We start from the raw sequence: 17,609 nt of genomic DNA on the forward strand, positions 1-17,609 counted from the left end.
CTGGCTCCCAGCCCTGCAGAGTAGGGAGTTGAGGCTGACAGGATGAAGCTTTAAGAGGAACATGCCTGGGCAGAGACTGGGAAAGTGCTGGGTGAGACACCTCAGTAACTCGGGGTGCTCTGGCCAAACTGGAAGGAAGCAGCTTGTTAATGGGACTAATCCTGGCTGCCAAGTCCAGGAGGTAAGGCCAGCTGAGATGGCTCCTCCTGGGTGTGTGGATTTCCCCCAGACACCACAAACCCTGAAGACATGTGACTAATTTTGAGAAAGGCATCAGAGGACTCGCATCATGTGGCTGCCGTCTCCCCTGGTCAGCTGCGGTGGTGGCTGCTCCAGCTGGTTGGCACATCTCCTTGGGAGTTTCCTTCAAGGGCTCGTGCCTGTTGTGCCTGTCTTCTCTGATGACAAATCTCTGCCCCTCGAGTGTTAATTTGATTTTCAGGAAACTGCCAAAAGTCAGGGAAGCCAAATTTTTTTTTCAGTAATATAGTGACTGAGCTGAATGACAGTTGGAGCTAGAAAAAATGATCTTAATGATATTTTTTATGATTTCTAAAGTAACAATAAAAGCAGTGTCTAGAGGCAAGTTCCAGAGAGAACTGGGCGATAGCAGTGACATGTTTGTCATTTTAGTAATAACATCTACTGACTGCTTAATAAATAGATGTCCAGCAGTGGGCCAAATGCTTTATGTCCACTTCCTCACTTCATCTTCACAACCACCCTCTGAAGTAGGGAATATCAGCTGTATTTCACAGATGCGGAAACTAAGAAACTTGCCCAAGGTTCCATGTTAGGAGCTGGCAGAGCCAGGATTTGGGCTCCAGTCATGACATTAACAAACTCATTCAGAAGACATTAATAGTTAAGGATGTCTGAGTTCTTATTGGTTAAACACTCTGCGCTCTATACGTTCTCACCCTATTGTATTGTTTTAAATACTAAGGATGTATGGTGCTTTATAAACGTTACTGGCTTTCTCAGAAAAACTGATACATGGTACATTAAATAGGGCCACAGATTTCCAAGTGAACATAGGAATGTAAGGAATGTTTTTATTTCCAAAGCATAAAGGACAGTACCTAGATCAGAAAGTTACCTCCATCCTACCACTGAGTTGGTGTGTCTCTTGACTTTCTATGAGTCTGAAGTCTAGACCTTCCTTCATCCCACCCACTGCCTGAAATTGGACCAATAGGAGGAGAAGTGGAGACTATTGCACAGCTGGGGCTCAGGATAGTCTGTAACCTGGACGGAGGACAGGAAAGGAGAAAGGTATGTCTAGCTCACAGGGTGCCTCTAACCCCTAGTTCTAGGCAGCCCTGTCCAGATCAGAGCCAAACGGGGTCCAGGATGGCAGCCAGCAGACACCAGGGGGCAGAGTGGGAAGCTCCAGGTCCCCCTGAGTCCTGGGGTGTACATGGCTCAAACAGGCTCCCCTGGAAGCAGAATTTCGTAGGCTTTTTCCTCAATAACTCTCAGATCAGGAGAGCTTCCTCCTGGCAGTCCCAGAGGGCAGTCAGTGTGCAGGTGTGGAACTCCTCCCTGTATCTGTAGCCCAGGGACCACAGAGCCTCAGAGGCAGGGGTTGTAGGAGTGGATGAAGGTCCCAAGAGAGGCCCTCTGTGGAGAGGGAATTAAAAGCCACCGTCTTGCTTGAGGGTTTCTGTAGGAAAGTAGCAAAGGGGGGTAAAAACAGTATTGAGAGAAGAGTGGGTAGAGGGAGCCGAGAGTTTTAGTTCCTGTTCTTCCACTCCCTGGGCCGGTCAGTGGGGATCCTAGGGGTCCGATGCTAGAAGGCTTTAGAGAGCTGCAGCGGAGCGTAGGGTGAGGTCCTGCAGTCCCGCTACCAGCTGTGAGACTTTGGATAAGATACTTAACCTCTCCTACCTTGGTGTCCTCGTTTGTGAAATGAGGATGGTAGTTCTTCCCTGGGTGGTTGTGAGGATTCGGTGAGATGTCACGTGTAAAGCACCTAGCACTGTGCCCGGCACACAGGAAGTGACCCGTAAATCTAAGCAGTTGTAGTTATGTATTTATTTTTTTTAAGTTTTTTTTTCCCTCCCCAAAGCCCCAGTACATAGTTGTATATGCTTGTTGTAGGTCCTTCTAGTTCTTCTGTGTGAGCTGCTGCCACAGCATGGCTACTGACGGACAAGTGGGATAGTTCCTCACCTGGGAACCAAACCCAGGCCACTGAAGCAGAGCACAGCGAACTCTAACCACTAGGCCATCCGGGCTGGCTCAAGCAGTTGTAGTTATTGGGCGACCACTCTCCCCCCCACCCCCCATTTTACAGAGGAGACACCTTTCTTCTGAGCCTCAGTGTTTTCAGCTGTCAGATGGGGGACATGATTGCCCGTGATCTCAGTACAGCCACCAAGTTTTGAGTTCCTATGTGCCGTGTGCTGCAAAGTAATGTATGTATATTCTTACTTGATCCACTGAGGTGGGCACCATTATTTCCTCCATTTTGCAGACAAACTGAGGATTAGGAGCAAACAGCTTTCCCTAACATCACACAGCTGATAGGAAGCTAGGCCTGTCTGCCCCGAAAGCCTCATCCTCTTTCCATGTTCCAGTCATGTTTGAGGGACAAGATCCAGATGGGGGAGAGACCAGTCTGTCTCTCTGTTGGATGCCATTTTAGCAAAAGGTTGTGAACATGAACATAAGACTGGCTTTTTAACAAGCAACTAGTTCTTTAAAGGTAGGTAATTAGGCAGCTGCTCATAATTGAGAAACAGGGCCAGTACTGGCCTGGGGCTTTCTTATGGTGCAGGGCCAGGGAACGGGCATGGAAAAAGGCCAAACATTTGTTCAGCACCCCACAAACTGGCTTCACCTACATCAAACCTGGTTTACTCAAAGCCGTCTGGAATGGATATTAGTATCCCTGCTTTATAAACAGATGAAATAGTCTCAGAGAGGTCACGTGACTTGTTAAAAGTCACTCATTCAAACCCTTAAAAGTTAATTTTTCCCCCAGCTGACTGTTAGGGAGCCATTTCCAGGGTGGTTTCTGATCCGTGAGATCCGCTCAGCCTCCCGCCCAAATCAGGATCTAACTGAGCCCACAAGAGGGAGCCTCAGATTGAGGTGGTTAAACAAACGGAGTGTGGTAGCAGGGAGACCCCAATCTTGCGATTGTGGGAGGCAGGTTGCTCAAGGCCCAAGTGCCAGTGCCGGTGGGAATAAAGCTGGAAGGAGTGCACGGGCGCCCTGGCCATGCTGGGTCCCAGCCTAGGCACACAGGCGCACGGCTCCTTGATGGCATTACCAGCGGGCAGCCTGGCGGGCTCTGGCTCCCTATGGGGCACAGCGGAAGTTGCCAGTCTCCCCCAGGCCCACGCCTTTCCAGCCCCCATTTGGGGCTCCCTGGGCAGCTCCCACGAAGACTAGTGGAGCGGGGCCCCCGACAGGGTTTGGGATTTGGCTTGGGAGCGCGCTGTTCTAACCGCCACTGATAGTGTGCAGGCCAGGAGTTCACGCGCGCGTTGATGGAATGGAAGGTGTCTGAGACGAAAGACCGAGGAGAGGTTACTGAAGGTTATGAGACGGATGACATTCAGCAAGGGAACTGAAATGGAAACTGCTCAGGACATGGGCTGGGGTGCAAGCTGAACTGGAAGACAGCTTGAAGCGGAGGGCACTGGGTTGGAGGTCGCGCGGGACGTGGCGGGGGCGGAGGGATGCCGAGTAGGGCTGGAGGCGCAGCGCCAGGACGCCGGCCGGCGGGGGAGCTGGGGGGCGCGCCGCGGAGGCCCGGCAGCCTCACCGACGCTGAGCAGGGCCGCGCAGAGCAGTCCCACGCCGGGGCCCCGCTCACCCGTCCGCGTCCGCCCCGGAGGAAACGCGTTCCGTTTTCTGCCGGCGCCAGTCCCCCGGATGCCCAGTCACGGTGCTGAGCGCCAGTGGGGAGGAGGGGTGCGAGCGGGCGGGTTCAAAGGCAGCCCCTCCAATCCCTCTCTCCCAATCTGGCGATCTCCATCGCTGCCCTAGCTCCGTCCGGGGGCGGGGCTGAGGGCTCTACGCCCTCGAAGGCTCCGCTGCGTTCCCGAGGGCGCCCACTCCGCGCAGCCCGCTCCTGGGGAATACGGAGGATTATAGTCTTCGTCCGGAGAACGCCCGCGCTCCCCGGGTTTTCCTTTCTCAACTGCATGTTCGGGGTCCTATGGCTCCTACGGACTGAGAGTGACCCCGACCGGTTGGGGTTGACCAGGGCTTAGGGTTGGAGGGTGGCACGTGTCATGTCACACGGGAGCAGTAGGGACGCAGTACCAACTCTCCGCCTGACTCGGTGCTTTCCTGACCCAGGTGGGGTACATTTCGAGGCCCAGCGGACATCCGTTTATTGACACCTGGGCCTGCGCTAATCAGGTCGCAATGCCGGTGCATGACGGACCCGATGCCCCGTTGCGTCTTTTTCTTTCCTTCGGAAACTGGAACGGGGAGCAGCCAGGAGACCTATATCAGGAGTTCTTGCTGCGCCACTTCCTAGCTGTGTGAGCCTGGGCAGGTCACTTGCCGGTTCGGCGCCGCGGTTTCCTCGTCTTCTTGGCTTGCAGGGCTATTGTGAGGCACCTGGCACCAGGAAGCACCCGACAAATGCCCCCTCCCCCCCCGTGACTTCATAAAGTGCACCACTCCAGAGGCCAGCTCGCGGAGGTGGGGGAGGGGTACCGGTCGCTGGCTTCTTTATTCTGGGTTCTGGACTGACCTTAGGGGCCTGGGGATGAGGTGGAAGAAGGCTGAAGTCGTGATGCACATTCTCCCTCCCCACCTTCGCTGAGGGCCTCATTCCTCCATCCTTTCCTGCCCCAGACACACAGGCAGAGCCAGCGGTAGTATTCTTCAGTGCCATATGGGAGATTTTATTTGTAGACTTCTTCAAAATTTTCCCTCCCAACCCTCCCTTTCGGATGATTGAGCGGTCTCCTCCCTCTCCTCACATCTGTGGCTCCCCCTCCAAGGTCGCACCACCTGCGGGCAGAGACCTCGGCGTTAGTTAGGCGCGAAGATTGCCCCCAGGGGGCGCTGCCGTCCATGGAGAGGGCTCAGGGACCGGGCGCTGCTGTGTCTGGCAGGCTGGAGATATGGGTTTTGCGAAGGGAAGCGTGTCTTTCAGCTGGACCCCCAAACCCATCACTCCCTTCCTTTCCTGGGACCTCAGTGCTCTCATGGAGGGGTTGGAGTATTTTCGTCCTTTTTTTTTTTTTTCCCGCTAAGGAACTTTTTGTTCAGGGTGAATCTTATTTGAAGCATGAACAAAACAAATGGAGAGATGATTTGGTCTGAGGGGATGGGATGTGGCAGAGCTCTGCTTGACCACTCCCCCTCCTCTCACATTTAGAAATCCTGAAACTTCCTTACTCAGACTTCTAACTGTGAGATTCTGAGCTATAGCAGTTGTGGCCCCTCCTGAGGCCTCCAGGCAATGCAATGACCCCCACTCAGAACCCACACTCCCAGTGCCTCTCCTTCCCCAGAGTCCCTAGTTGGATCTTGGGAGGCCCACGCCCAGCCACTACCCTGCTGTGTGGCCTTGGTCAATGGCTTCCCCCTCTCTGGGCTTTCCTCTCTGGGCCTGAAGGTAGGGCCTCCCAGTACTGCCAGCCACAGCCCACAAGACTCTGGATCCTAAGCCCTCTGATTCTGGGGCCCAGCTCTAGGCCTGGCTTGGGGCCTGCATCTCACCCTGGCCTGGCAGTGGCGTTGTCACACCCTGTATGAACGGCACATAGGCAGCTCAAGTGATGCAGAGCAGAAACGGGTGCAGCAGCGCTTGACCCAGCGCAGGGCGGATGATCTGCACATCACCCGGGGCCCTGGGAGGTGGACTCGTTTGGGCAGCCCCTCGAACCAGACCCACTGGTCAGCAGCTTCCAGCTGCTTTGTGTCCTCCTTGGGAATTCTGTGCTGGAGGGTCTTCAGGAGGAAGACTCGGGAGCCCCCAGTGGGGGGTTGCTTCCCCTGGGCTCCAGGATCCCTCGATGTCTTTGGGACCTCAGGCTCCGCCTGCTCTTCTTTCTGTAGCACTGCTGCAGGTGACTGCTGGGCCTTGTTCGTCTCCCCCACCCCCACCTTGGGCTCCATCTCCTTAGGCTCCTCTATGGACTCGAATTTCTTGGACTCCAGTGTCTCCTTGGAGCTCCTAGCCTCCTGGAGCTCTTCATTGTGCTCTTCCACTTTATTGCAGGCATCGTTGTTCCTGACAGGGAGAAGAATGGCAGTGAGCAGAGCAGGACTAAGGCCCTGGTCCTCTAGCCTGGCCCTGAGACAGGTGCTATGTAGCCGGCTCAGGGGAGCCTGTTAAGAAAGCAATAGAGGGCCTGAAAAGAAAATCCTCGACCACCCAGAGGCCTTGTTCCCAGGGCAGGGGGTGTGACAAGTACTGGCAGAAGGGATGTGAGAGGCTGGGGAAGGTGAAAGGCAATGACTGATAGTTAGAACACCCAGGAATATATATCGTATGCATCAGCCACTAGGTTCGGGTTCTGCCTCTGGATTTCAGTTGAGGGGGTGAACTAGTCCAGTGTTTTGTTTCAACTGGTGTTCCAAGAAACCTTAGGGTTCTGAGGAGTCATCTCAAATGCTGCCCCCCCCCCACCCCCCGCAAGGGGCAGGGTCAGGGTAGGATAACTCCTCCTCCCACACACAACACAACTGGGGCTTCGGGACAGATCTTTGAAGAGAGGTTTGCTGCTTTAAAAGGATGGAAAACTATGGGACTAGATGAGCCTGACCCTTCTGGCTCAGGGCTTCCCGACTGCCTGCATCAGGGAGGCCAACTCAGAGAGAGGAGTGCAGAGAGCTAGAGTTGACCAGACGTACTGATGCTGGAAGGAGACTTTCCCCAAAGGTGCCGATAATAGATTGGTCCCCTGCAAAGTGGCAGCACTGTCCTAGCTGAGTGTGTGTGGAGAGGGATGAGGCCTCAAGCTCAAGATAATGACAATACTGACGATAATAATGGCCACCACTGATTGAGTGCCCACCCTGTGTCAGGCTCAGAACCCTCACAACAGTCCTGCAAAGTAGGAGGCAGTGCTGCGGCAGGGCGGCTTGGAGAATACAGGCTTTCGAGACAGACAAACTGGGGTTCAGATTCCCTTCTGCCTCTTACCATCTGTGTGATTGGGGACAAGAAATTTAACCTCTCAGAGCCTAGTGTCCTCATCTGTCAAACTGGGATAATTTTGTCTGCCTAATAGGATTGTTGTGAAGAATAAACTAAATGGGAAAATGCTTGTAAAGTACTTAGCATAGTACCTGGCACTTAGCAGGTGCTTTATTATTATTATTTTTTTTTTTTTTTGAGGAAGATTGGCCCTGAGCTAACATCTGTGCCCATCTTCCTCTATTTTATATGTGGGACGCCTGCCACAGCATGGCTTGACAAGTGGTGCTAGGTCCACGCCTAGGATCCGAACTGGTAAACCCCGGGCCACCAAAGCAGAGCACATGAACTTAACCACTATGTCACCGGGCTGGCCCCAGCAGCTGCTTTATAAATGTTAGCTTTCTTAATATTCTGCTGTGACTTATGAGGAAACTGAGCCTCAGCAAGATGACTGGTCTGCAGGTGAATCTCTGGGTTCTGTTGATTTGAGAGGGGGAGAAGGAGGAGTGGCCCCTCTTGCTCAGTGGCCCAGGTGGTGGTTAGTCCCATAATTGGATGATTATGACTCTGGTTATGACCACAGCTCTGATATCAGGCAGGAAGGCTTCAAATCCTAGCTTTGCCACTCATCAGTTCAGTTCACTGGGGCAAATCACTTTATCTCTTGAGCCTCAGCTCCCCATCAGTAAAACAGGGCCAATAAATACCTTTCTCATAAAACCTTTGTGAAAATTAAGTTTTCTAAATACCTTAGCACAGTGCCTGTTCCTAGTAAAGATAGCTAGTGGGTCCACGCTGGGGGGCCATGGGTGGGCCGAGCTCACCCGGAGGAGATCCTGAGGATCTTTGGAACTCTGAGCAGTGAATTCCAACACCTTTTGGCCAGGTTATACAGTTCGCGGGTCCGGGGGTTCGAGCTGTTGAATAGCCTCAAGAGCGACAAGTTTTTTAACAACTGCAAAGGTCAGAAAAACAGAAGCTTCAGCTTTCCTGGGATAGCCTCCCACACCCGACCCAAACTTTGGCTCAACTCAGCTCAGGGCTTGGCCTGGTGACTCCTTTCGGGTCACTCAGCCTGGCAGTCAGGAACAGCACTACATGGGAGCTCAGGCTCTCCTACACAGGGACCAAAATGGGGCATCTCACCATTTTAAGTCGGTTCTGCTCAACTACTCTGCTGACAGGCTGCTGACTCTTGTCCTGTGATTCCTTATCTTGCATCTGAGAGACAGAAAGACAGAGCACGAACACAGGAGGAATCCCCCTGAACACCTCCATTGTGCCTTTCCATTTGGCTGAGCATGGTTTGAGCAACACTAGACTGGGATTTTTGTCACCTGGGTTTGGGGGCAGAAATGGGGAGACCATTCTAACTCTCCTGACCTCCCTCACCCTTCACCTCTCCCTTTCCCCCCTGCTAGAAGGCCCCCGCCCTGGATGTGGTTGGACTCTTTGTTAAGGGCCCCCCAGGTCCAGTCCCAAGTCCAACCTTGGAAAGCACTCTATTCTTGGGCCTCTTCTTTGCTGATGGACTCATGTTGGGGCTGTGAGGCCTCAAAGACAGAAGGAGCAAGACTGGTACCAGGCACTGCCTGCGCCCTGCCCCTCTCAGTTCAGCCAGCACTCAGGCTGGGCATCAGGATGCTTGTGCTGGAACTCCCAGGGAGGGGAGCTGTGACATCACTGAAATGTGTTACAGCAGCAGGGCTGGGTCTCTAAGGAATGTGTGTGTGGCAGGGGAGGGCGGTGAGGAGGAAACTCCCACCTGCGAAGAAACCTAGTAGGTGCCAGGCAAAGGCATATATTGTCACCACCTCCCTGCGAGGGAAGAGGGTTATTCTCTCTTTTTTAATGAAGAAGCCAAGGTTCAAAGAGGTTAATTTACTCAAGGCCACATAGGTAGATAATGGTGGAGCTGGAAACCTAAGGTCTGACAGTCTACCCATGAAACCAGGGGTTCCCTGGTCACCTGGTCACCGCTCATCTGTTCATCCTGGTCACCTCTGTTGACTGTGCACTGGCTACATTCAGGAGCTGCTCTAAGTGCTGGAATAAAAGAAATTTCTTAACTTCAAGAAATTTACATTCTAGTGGAGGGGGAAGAAAACAGTGTGTGTGCGCTTGTAAATGTTTAATAATTGGCTCTCTGAAACGAAGTGTGTGTTTATGATAAATTTTACTGATAGAAATCAAAATCTAAATCTAAATCTAATCTAATTTTTATTGTAAATTCCAGAAACCCAGTTAATTCTTACAGTATACTTTTCTGGAATTTTGCCTAACTCTTGTATCCATAACCCACCTGTAGTTGTAAATTGATGAATAAGTGTAGTTCCAACATGGATGTTGATATTTTCATTTACACTAAAGAGTAAGAAGAAAGTGAAAAAGTGAAAGAACAAAGGTAGTGGAATTCCATTCATTCGTCGATGACATGATGGACTTATTTGCTGTATTGGATCACACTTTTCAAATACAGGAAGTATATTTTCTCAATTTTATTATTTTTTTTGGTGTGCGTTGCTATGTACAACATAACGGCTATAGATGGGACACATGTTTACATTTAATCTTCATTATTAACATCTCCTCCATTACTTTCTTAGGGCTAGAGCAGGAGTCAGCAAATTTCTTCTGTAAAGGGTGAGATGGTAAATATGTTAGGCTATGCAGGCCATAGGGTTGCAATTGCTCAACTCTGCTCTTGTAGTGTGAAAGCAGCCATAGATGGTATGTGAATGAGTGGGCATGGATATGTTGCAATAAGACTTTACTCACAAAAATACTTCACGGGCCAGATTTGACCCATCACCACCCCTCGTCTATATAGTCAACAAAATCCAAACCTGATTTATCACATTTACCTAATTCTGTGGTGTGAGTACTCCTACCACAGATTATTTCAAGCTACCAATGAACACAGAGTTGAACAGTAATGCACAGGATCATACCATTATCTACTATATATTTCTACTATATTTCTACAGATGTAAAGACTCTGAAGAACATAGATAATAGTAGAAGGTAGTAAAAAATGAGAAAGTGATGAGTTTGAGCATTTTCGCCTTTGTTTTTAATATCATTAATTTAATTAAGTTTGTGTAATTTGACTTTTAATGATGGCTATGCTTAACAACCAGCCAGCAGAGTTCCTAAAAATGTAATAGGCTTTTGCAAGCCTTATGAGTCAGTTCCAGCACACCACCGTACGTCAGCTGGAAATGTGTGTTTATGTTACTGAAAGGTAAACAGGGCAGAGGGGAGAGGGAGAGTGAAGGGGCAAAGTTTGCTACATAGAAAGGGGGGAATGGGGCAGATTCACCAACAGGGCGAGACTGGAGTAGAGGCTCAAGCCAGGTGAGGGAAGGGAGATTGGTGGTGGCAGGAGATGAGGGCAGAGAGGGAGTTATGGTAAAGGGTTAGGACGAATCATGGCAGGCTTTAATGACTCGGGCTGCTCTGAATAATCTGCCTGGCTGGCTGCATCAGAATAATCTGAAGATTGTGAAAAACAGCATCTCAGGCACCACCCCATTCAGTCAGCCAATCTGATACCCAACCAAATGTGGGAACGGCTCTGTACCACACTGCTTCTGGGGTGGAGACGTGTGCATGCAGAGTGAGTGCTTAGCCCTGCCAGCAGGGATCCACCGGGCCTAGACTGTGCGACAGCTTCTCACATGTAACTGTCTTATTAGGATGAAGATGAGGGGGTGGTTAAACATGCCAGGCCCAAGGAAGAACCCGAGGAGGTGACTCGGGAGGGAAGACACAAAGGACACTCTCCCCCCCTCCCTCCTGTCTACCCCAGTGCTCCTTGGCTCCTCTGCCTGCTCAGGCAGCCCTCTCCATGCCAGCACAATTTCAGCTCTTAGCAGCTGGACTCTTCTGGGCTGTGCCTGGCAGGCTGCATCAGAGTCATCCACACCTGCCACTCAGCCCCAAGAGCTGGGGACCCACTGTGTGCAAGGCACTGAGGACAACAACATTATAGGCAGAGCATGCCTCCCCACAAGAAGGTCACAGGCCCAGGGTCTGCCAGTACCCCTAAGAGTATGGCTCCTGCAGGCAGGGAGTTTTCTCTGTTCTATTCACTGATAAACCCCAGAGCCTAGAATAGTGTCTGGCAGATAACAGATGCCCAATAAGTATTTTTTTAAAAAGTGAAATAAATAGCATTATCTAGGATAAAGGTAATCTTGGGGGCTGTTGGAACCCAGAGGAGTAGCCTGAGGAGTTGAGGGAAGTCTTCACAGAGAGGGTGATGAGGAAACAAGGAGGAGTAGGAGCTGGCTAGGCAAATGGGTGTGACGTGGGCAGGGCATTCTTGAAAGAGGGAATTTTAAAAGCACAGGTGTAGGAGGGAATTATTGTATGTTTCTGTGTAGAAAATATGGGCTGAGAGTGGCAGTGGCTGAAACTGGAGAAGTGAGCAGGACACAGACCCCTCAGGGCTTGATCACCAGGCTGAGGAGATAGGAGTTTGTCTTGAGGGTCCAGGGGGCCCTGAAGGGCTCTGGCAACTGACGCAGGGCGGCTGGATTCGGCGCTGAGAGCCTGGCCCTGCTGCCTCTGCCATCCTGTTCTGTCCAGACTTTTCATCCCTCACTTGCTTCCCTTCCTTTGGAAGCTGCGCCTACCTAGGCAGTTCATCCCCGGGGGCCCAGGGAGTTCTCCATGACCCCATTTTGTACCCCAGCAATAGCTCCCAAAGCAATTTTCCATATTCCATTTACACTGGAAAAACCACTTGTGGGGTAGAGACTTACCCAGTGACACACAGCTGGTAAGCCTTATGGACTAAATCCAAACCTCTTAAGTGAGAAACCACCACTTTTTTTTTCTTAGATGTGGTAAAATACACATAACATAAAATTTAGCATCTTAACCATTTTTGTGTACGGCTCAGTAGTGTTAAGTACATTCACCTTGTGCAACCATCACCACCTCCATCTCCAAAACTCTTTTCATCTTGCAAAACTGAAACTCTATACTCGTTAAACAACAAGTCCCCGTTTCCCCTCCCCCAGCCCCTGGCAACCACCCTTCTACTTTCTGTTTCTATGAATTTGACTATTCTAGGTACCTCCTGTAAGTGGAATCGCACAATATTCGTCTTTTGTGACTGGCTTATTTCACTTAGCATAATGTCCTCAAGGTTCATCCATGTTAGAGCATGTGTCAGAATTTTCTTCCTTTTTAAGGCTGAATAATATTGTATTGTATGTATATACTATGTATTTTTTATCCATTCATCCATCAGTGGACACTTGGGTTGCTTCCACCTTTTTGGCTATTGTGAATAATGCTCCTATGAACATGGGGTGTACAAATATCTCTTTAAGACCCTGCCTTAAATTCTTTGGGATATATACGTACAAGTAGAATTGCTGGACCATATGGTAATTCTACTTTTAATTTTGTGAGGAACCACCATACTGTTTTGCACAGTGGCTGCACCATTTTACGTTCCTATCAACAGTGTACAAGGGTTCTCCATCCTCACTAACACTCGTTCTTTTCTTTTCTTTTTTGGTGAGGAAGATCAGCCCTGAGTTAACATCTGTGCCAGTCTTCCTCCATTTTGTATGTGGGACGCCACCACAGCATGGCTTGATGAGTGGTGTGTAGGTCTGTGCCCGGGATCCAAACCCATGAACCCTAGGCTGTTGAAGCAAAGTGTGCGAACTTAGCTGCTATGCCACCAGGCCAGCCCCCTTATTTTCTTTTTTGATAGCAGCCATCCTAATGGGTGTGAGCTTCCACTCTTTAGTTTTGTTATGTTTCCTCTCATAGTGTGTCCTTTAGTTTCTTTGAAGTTAGCTTTATTGGCATAAAATTCACCTTTTTTAGTGTATGTTCTATGGGTTTTGACAAGTGCATACTATTGTATAACCACCCCAACCAATATATAGAAGGGTTCCATAATCCCCCCAAATCCCCTTGTGAAGCCTCTTTGTAGTTAACTCCTCCCTCCACTCCTGGCTCTGGCAACAACTGATGTGTTTTCAGTTCCTATAGCTTTGCCTTTTCTAGAACATAATATAAATGGAATCCTACCATATGTAGCCTTTTGAATCTGGAAATTTCTTCACTTAACACAGTGCATTTGAGATTTGCACATGTTGAGTGTATCAGTACTGTGTTCCTTTTCTTTCCTTTCTTCACGGCAAAAATCTGCCACTGTTGGTTATGTCATCATTAAAGGACATCTGGACTAGTTTCAGGATTTTGGTGATTACGAATAAAGTTACTAAAAGCATTTGTGTATAGGTTTTTGTGGGAATAAACACTTTTATTTCCCTTGGGTCAATACCTAGGAGTGGGACTTCAGGATCATAGAGTAATTGTATGTTTAACTTTATAAGAAAATGCCAAACAGTTTTCCAAAGTAGCTGTTCCATTTTATTATTCCCACCAACGTGTGAGAGGTCTACTTGCTCCACATCCTCAGCAGCACTTGGTGTTATTAGGTTGGGTTTCCTTTTGGCCATTCTAGTATGTATGTAGTGGTATCTCACAGTAGTGCTAATTTACATTTCCCTAAAGTACCTTTAATTTCCTTTTCTTGTCTTATTCTACTGGCTGGGACTTCCAGTACCATGTGGAATAGAAGTGATGAGAACAGATATCCTTGCCTTGTTCTTGATCCTAAGGGGAAATCATCCTACCTTTCAGCTTCTTCAATCTGTAGGTTTAGGTTTTCATCAAATTTGGGAAAACATCAGCTATTATCTCCTTGAATGTTTTTCAGCTTCACTTCTTTTTCCTCTGCACCTGGGGACTCCAGTGACACAAATGTTAAATCTTTTGTCTCACAGGTTTCTGAAGCTCTGTTCTTTCTTTTCAAATATAATTTTCTCTGTTTTTCAGATTGGGTAATTTCTACTATTCTATCTTCAAACTCACTAATCCTTTCATATGTTATCTCTAGCTTTCTATTGAGCCTATCCAGTGAGCTTTTTTCTCTTTTAAATTTTGGTTTCTGTATTAGTTTCCTAGGCTGCTGGAACAAATTGCCACAAACATGATAGATTAAAACAATAGAAATTTATTTTTGCACAGTTGTGGAGGCCAAAATCCCCCAAATCAAGGTGTTGTTTCCTCCTGGAGGCTCCAAGGGAGAATCTGTTCCATGCCTCTCTCCTAGCTTCTGCTGATTGCCAGCAATCCTTGGCATTCCTTAGCTTGTAGACCTGTCATTCTGACATTTGCCTCCATCTGCACATGGTGTTCTCCTCTGTGCATTTTTCTGTTTTCACACAGTCTTCTTATAAGGATACCAGTTATTGTATTTTGTGCCCACCCTAATCCAGTATGACCTCATCTTAACTAATTATATCTGCAAAGACACTATTTCCAAACAAGGTCACATTCTGTGGTATTGGGTAGACATGAATTTTTGGAGGACACTATTCAACCCAGTACAGTCACTTTTTGTTCAGTTTTAAGATTTCTATTTATTTCTTCTTTAAATCTTCTATTTTTTTCCTGATATTTTTAATTTTTTCACTTATTTCAAGAATGTTTGTAATTACTTGTTGAAGCATTTTTATAATGACTGCTTTAAAATCCTTATCAGATAATTCCAACATCGTTGTGATCCTTTGGCATCTGTTGTTTGTCTTTTTTTGTCCAAGTTGAAATTTTCCTGGTTCTTGGTATGGTGAGTTATTTTCATTTATAACCTGGACATTTCAGAAATTATGTTATGAGACTCTGGATCTCATTTAATTCTCTGTTTTAGTAGGCCTCTGCTGACCTGGGCCAGTGAGATAGGGGCACCAACTCCTTATCACCAGGTGGGAGTGAAAGTCCAGGCTTCGCAAATGGCGCCCCCCCCACCCCCGACACCAGCCTGTAGGGGAAAGGGATGGTTGCCTCACTGCTGCTGGGCAGGGATGAAGCCCAGGTTCCCCACTCAGCCTCCTCCACCACCACCCGGAGGTAAGGGGGAGAGGTGCCTGTTGCCACAAGACAAACGTTAAAGTCTAGGCTTTCCCCTCTGCCTTTGCTCATGGAGGTTGGGACTGAGATTTTGCTAGAGTGGGGCATTTAAGGTCAAAAGATTTCTGTCTTGCTGGAGTGCCCCTTTCTGAGTCCTCTGACAAGAGAGAACAGGCTTTTCATAGGGGCAATTTTTGTCTATGGCTCTTTGGTAGTTCCAGGGTTGCAGGCTTTGCCAGCACCCTAGCAAAAAGAAAGCCCAGGGACTCACTGCTGTATCATTTGAGCACTGGGGTTCCTGGATGGTCTGCCTTTTGATGTTTGTTTTATGTGTTGTCCAGCACTTTCAGCTGTACTTAGTGGGAAGTCTAGAGAGGAATGCATCTACTCCATCTTGTTCTGAACTGGAAGCCCTCTTTTTATTTTATACTCTCTTCATCCATATAAGTCCAAGCTGGAGATGTTTCTGGATACATAATCATTTTAAGAACTTGTGGATCACTCTGAATTTCGTGAATAAAAAAGGTCTACTCTATTAGACAAAAACCATGCCCACAATTTCTTTGAGACAAGCCCTTCACTACATTAGGCTTCTGCTGAAATGGCTACAGGACATCACCTTTAAGCTTTCTAGAATGCCTATTATTTGATTCACAGCATCTGTGAGGCACACCTATAATTTCTTTAGAGGTCTTTTATCTGACTAAATAGTACTCTGAGGCATTGCCTTAAATCTTTCTGAGATGTAAACAAAAGATTTTATAGGCACCTTCTCAGTTTCATTTTTGGATCATGTTTTCCTAGTAATACTCTGAATTTGAGCTTTGCTAGGAAACCATTTCTTAATTTTACCATCACTTGCCATTTGGAGAGACTGAGAATTTTCTGCCATGAAGTCTTGGCTCCTTCATGTTTAACAGTCCCTCCTATTAGTTCTGGGTTTCTCAACCTCAGCACTATTGACATTTTGGGCAGGAAAATTCTTTGATGTCAGGGGAGGCAGTGGTAGTGAGAGGGTTTGTCTTGTGCATTATAGGATATTTAGCAGCATCCTTGGCCTCTATTGACTAGATGCCAATAGTAACCTCTCCAGTTGTGACAAGCAAGAGTATCTCTGGACATTGCCAAATGGCCTCCTGGAGCCCACATCACTCTCGCTTGAGAAGTGCTGCTTTTGGTTTCCCTCTCTCCTCTGGCATTTTACTATAAGCAGCAGGAAGATGCCACTTCAACACTTTTCTTGGAAAAATCCTTAACTAGATCACCCAATTCATTAGACACATTTTCTGCTTTCTACTTTACTGCAGGCAACAGGGTTGCTAAACTTTGCACCACAACATAACAAGAACTCCTCTTCCTCCGGGTTCTAATAGTATTTACCTCACTTTCTTTTATGCCTTCACAGCAGCCTTTTCAAAGGCCCGAGGCTTCTATTAACAACTTTTTCAAGGCACTTTAGGCTTTTACTGCACTCTTCTCAAAGTCTATGGCCCAGTTCTAATGCCGCTCCCACATGTTCAAGCTGTTACAGCAGCACTCAACCCAGTACCAAAATCTCTATATGATATCTATTGCTGCACAGCAAATTATCCCAAAATTTAGCAGTTTAAAACAAGAAGTATTTATTATCTCAAACCTCAAAGGTTTTGAGCATCAGGAATCCAGGAATGCTCTAGATGAATGGTTCTGCCTCAGTCTCTCACCAGGTTGCAGTCAAGCTGCTGGCCAGGGCTGCAGACATCTCCAGGCTCTCCCAGGGCCGGCGAATCTGCTTCCATGCTGTCTCATGTGACTGCTGGCAGGCCTCTCTTCTCTAGATGTTGGCTGGAATCTTCAGTGCCTTGCCACGTAGGCCTCTCTGTAGGGCTGTTGACAACATAATAGCTTGCCTCTCCCAGTGAGTGATCCAAGCGATAGAGAGAACACACACCCAAGATGGAAGCTGTGGTCTTTTTTTTTAAATCCTAATTTTGGAAGCGATATACCATCATTTCTGCCATGTCTTATTGGTCACATAGAGTAACGCTGATACAGTGTAGCAGAGTTCTACATAAAGGTACGAACAAACAGAGGGCGAGGAACATTGGGAGCTGGTTTGGTGGCTGCTGCTCCATTTCAGTTTTATTCAATGCAAGATATTTTTCTAATTTCCTTTTGGACTTCATCTTTGACTCATGGGTTATTTTGAAATATTGTTTTTTTTTTATTTCCAAGTATTGGGATGTTTTCCAGATATCTTTCTGTTATTATTTATATTTTCATTCTTTTATAGTCATAGAACATATATTGTATGATTTAAATTCTTTTAAATTTGTTGAGGTTTGTTTTATGGCCCAGAATATGATGGATCTTGGTGAACGTTTTACATGCAGCTGAAAGAATGTTTATTCTGCTGTTGTTGGGTAAAGTGTTATAAAAGTCTCAATCAGAACAAGTTAGTCGATAGTGTTCAGGTTTTCTATATCCTTACTTTTTTTCTGTCCACTTGTTTTACTGGTTACTGAGAGAAGCACTGAATTCTCTAACTGTAATACACTTT

The 17,609-nt window shown here is 47.8% G+C and overlaps 2 protein-coding genes across 16 annotated transcripts in view; one reads left to right on the plus strand and one right to left on the minus strand.

The window, feature by feature from the left end:
• The window catches only part of SYS1 (SYS1 golgi trafficking protein), a 32,995-nt gene that overhangs the window by 5,424 nt on the left and 9,962 nt on the right, over positions 1–17,609 (plus strand). The window lies entirely within an intron of this gene.
• The window catches only part of TP53TG5 (TP53 target 5), an 18,722-nt gene continuing 5,999 nt past the window's right edge, over positions 4,887–17,609 (minus strand). For 5 of the 15 annotated variants that reach the window (XM_046678562.1, XM_046678558.1, XM_046678559.1 and 2 more), the window contains 5 exons: positions 9,426–9,487; positions 9,093–9,169; positions 8,270–8,344; positions 7,948–8,078; positions 4,887–6,211 (listed from right to left, as the gene is read on the minus strand). In XM_046678562.1, coding sequence (XP_046534518.1) covers positions 5,719–6,211; positions 7,948–8,078; positions 8,270–8,344; positions 9,093–9,169; positions 9,426–9,487 — 838 coding nt within the window. In that variant the 3' untranslated portion in view covers positions 4,887–5,718. Of the gene's footprint in view, positions 6,212–7,947; positions 8,079–8,269; positions 8,345–9,092; positions 9,170–9,425; positions 9,488–13,794; positions 13,908–14,789; positions 17,035–17,609 lie in introns of those variants that run through there. The other 10 variants (XM_046678564.1, XM_046678563.1, XM_046678569.1 and 7 more) reach the window with 9 other exon arrangements.

Source organism: Equus quagga, chromosome 12 (genome assembly GCF_021613505.1).
Source record: "Equus quagga isolate Etosha38 chromosome 12, UCLA_HA_Equagga_1.0, whole genome shotgun sequence".
Classification (NCBI taxonomy): Eukaryota; Metazoa; Chordata; class Mammalia; order Perissodactyla; family Equidae; genus Equus; species Equus quagga.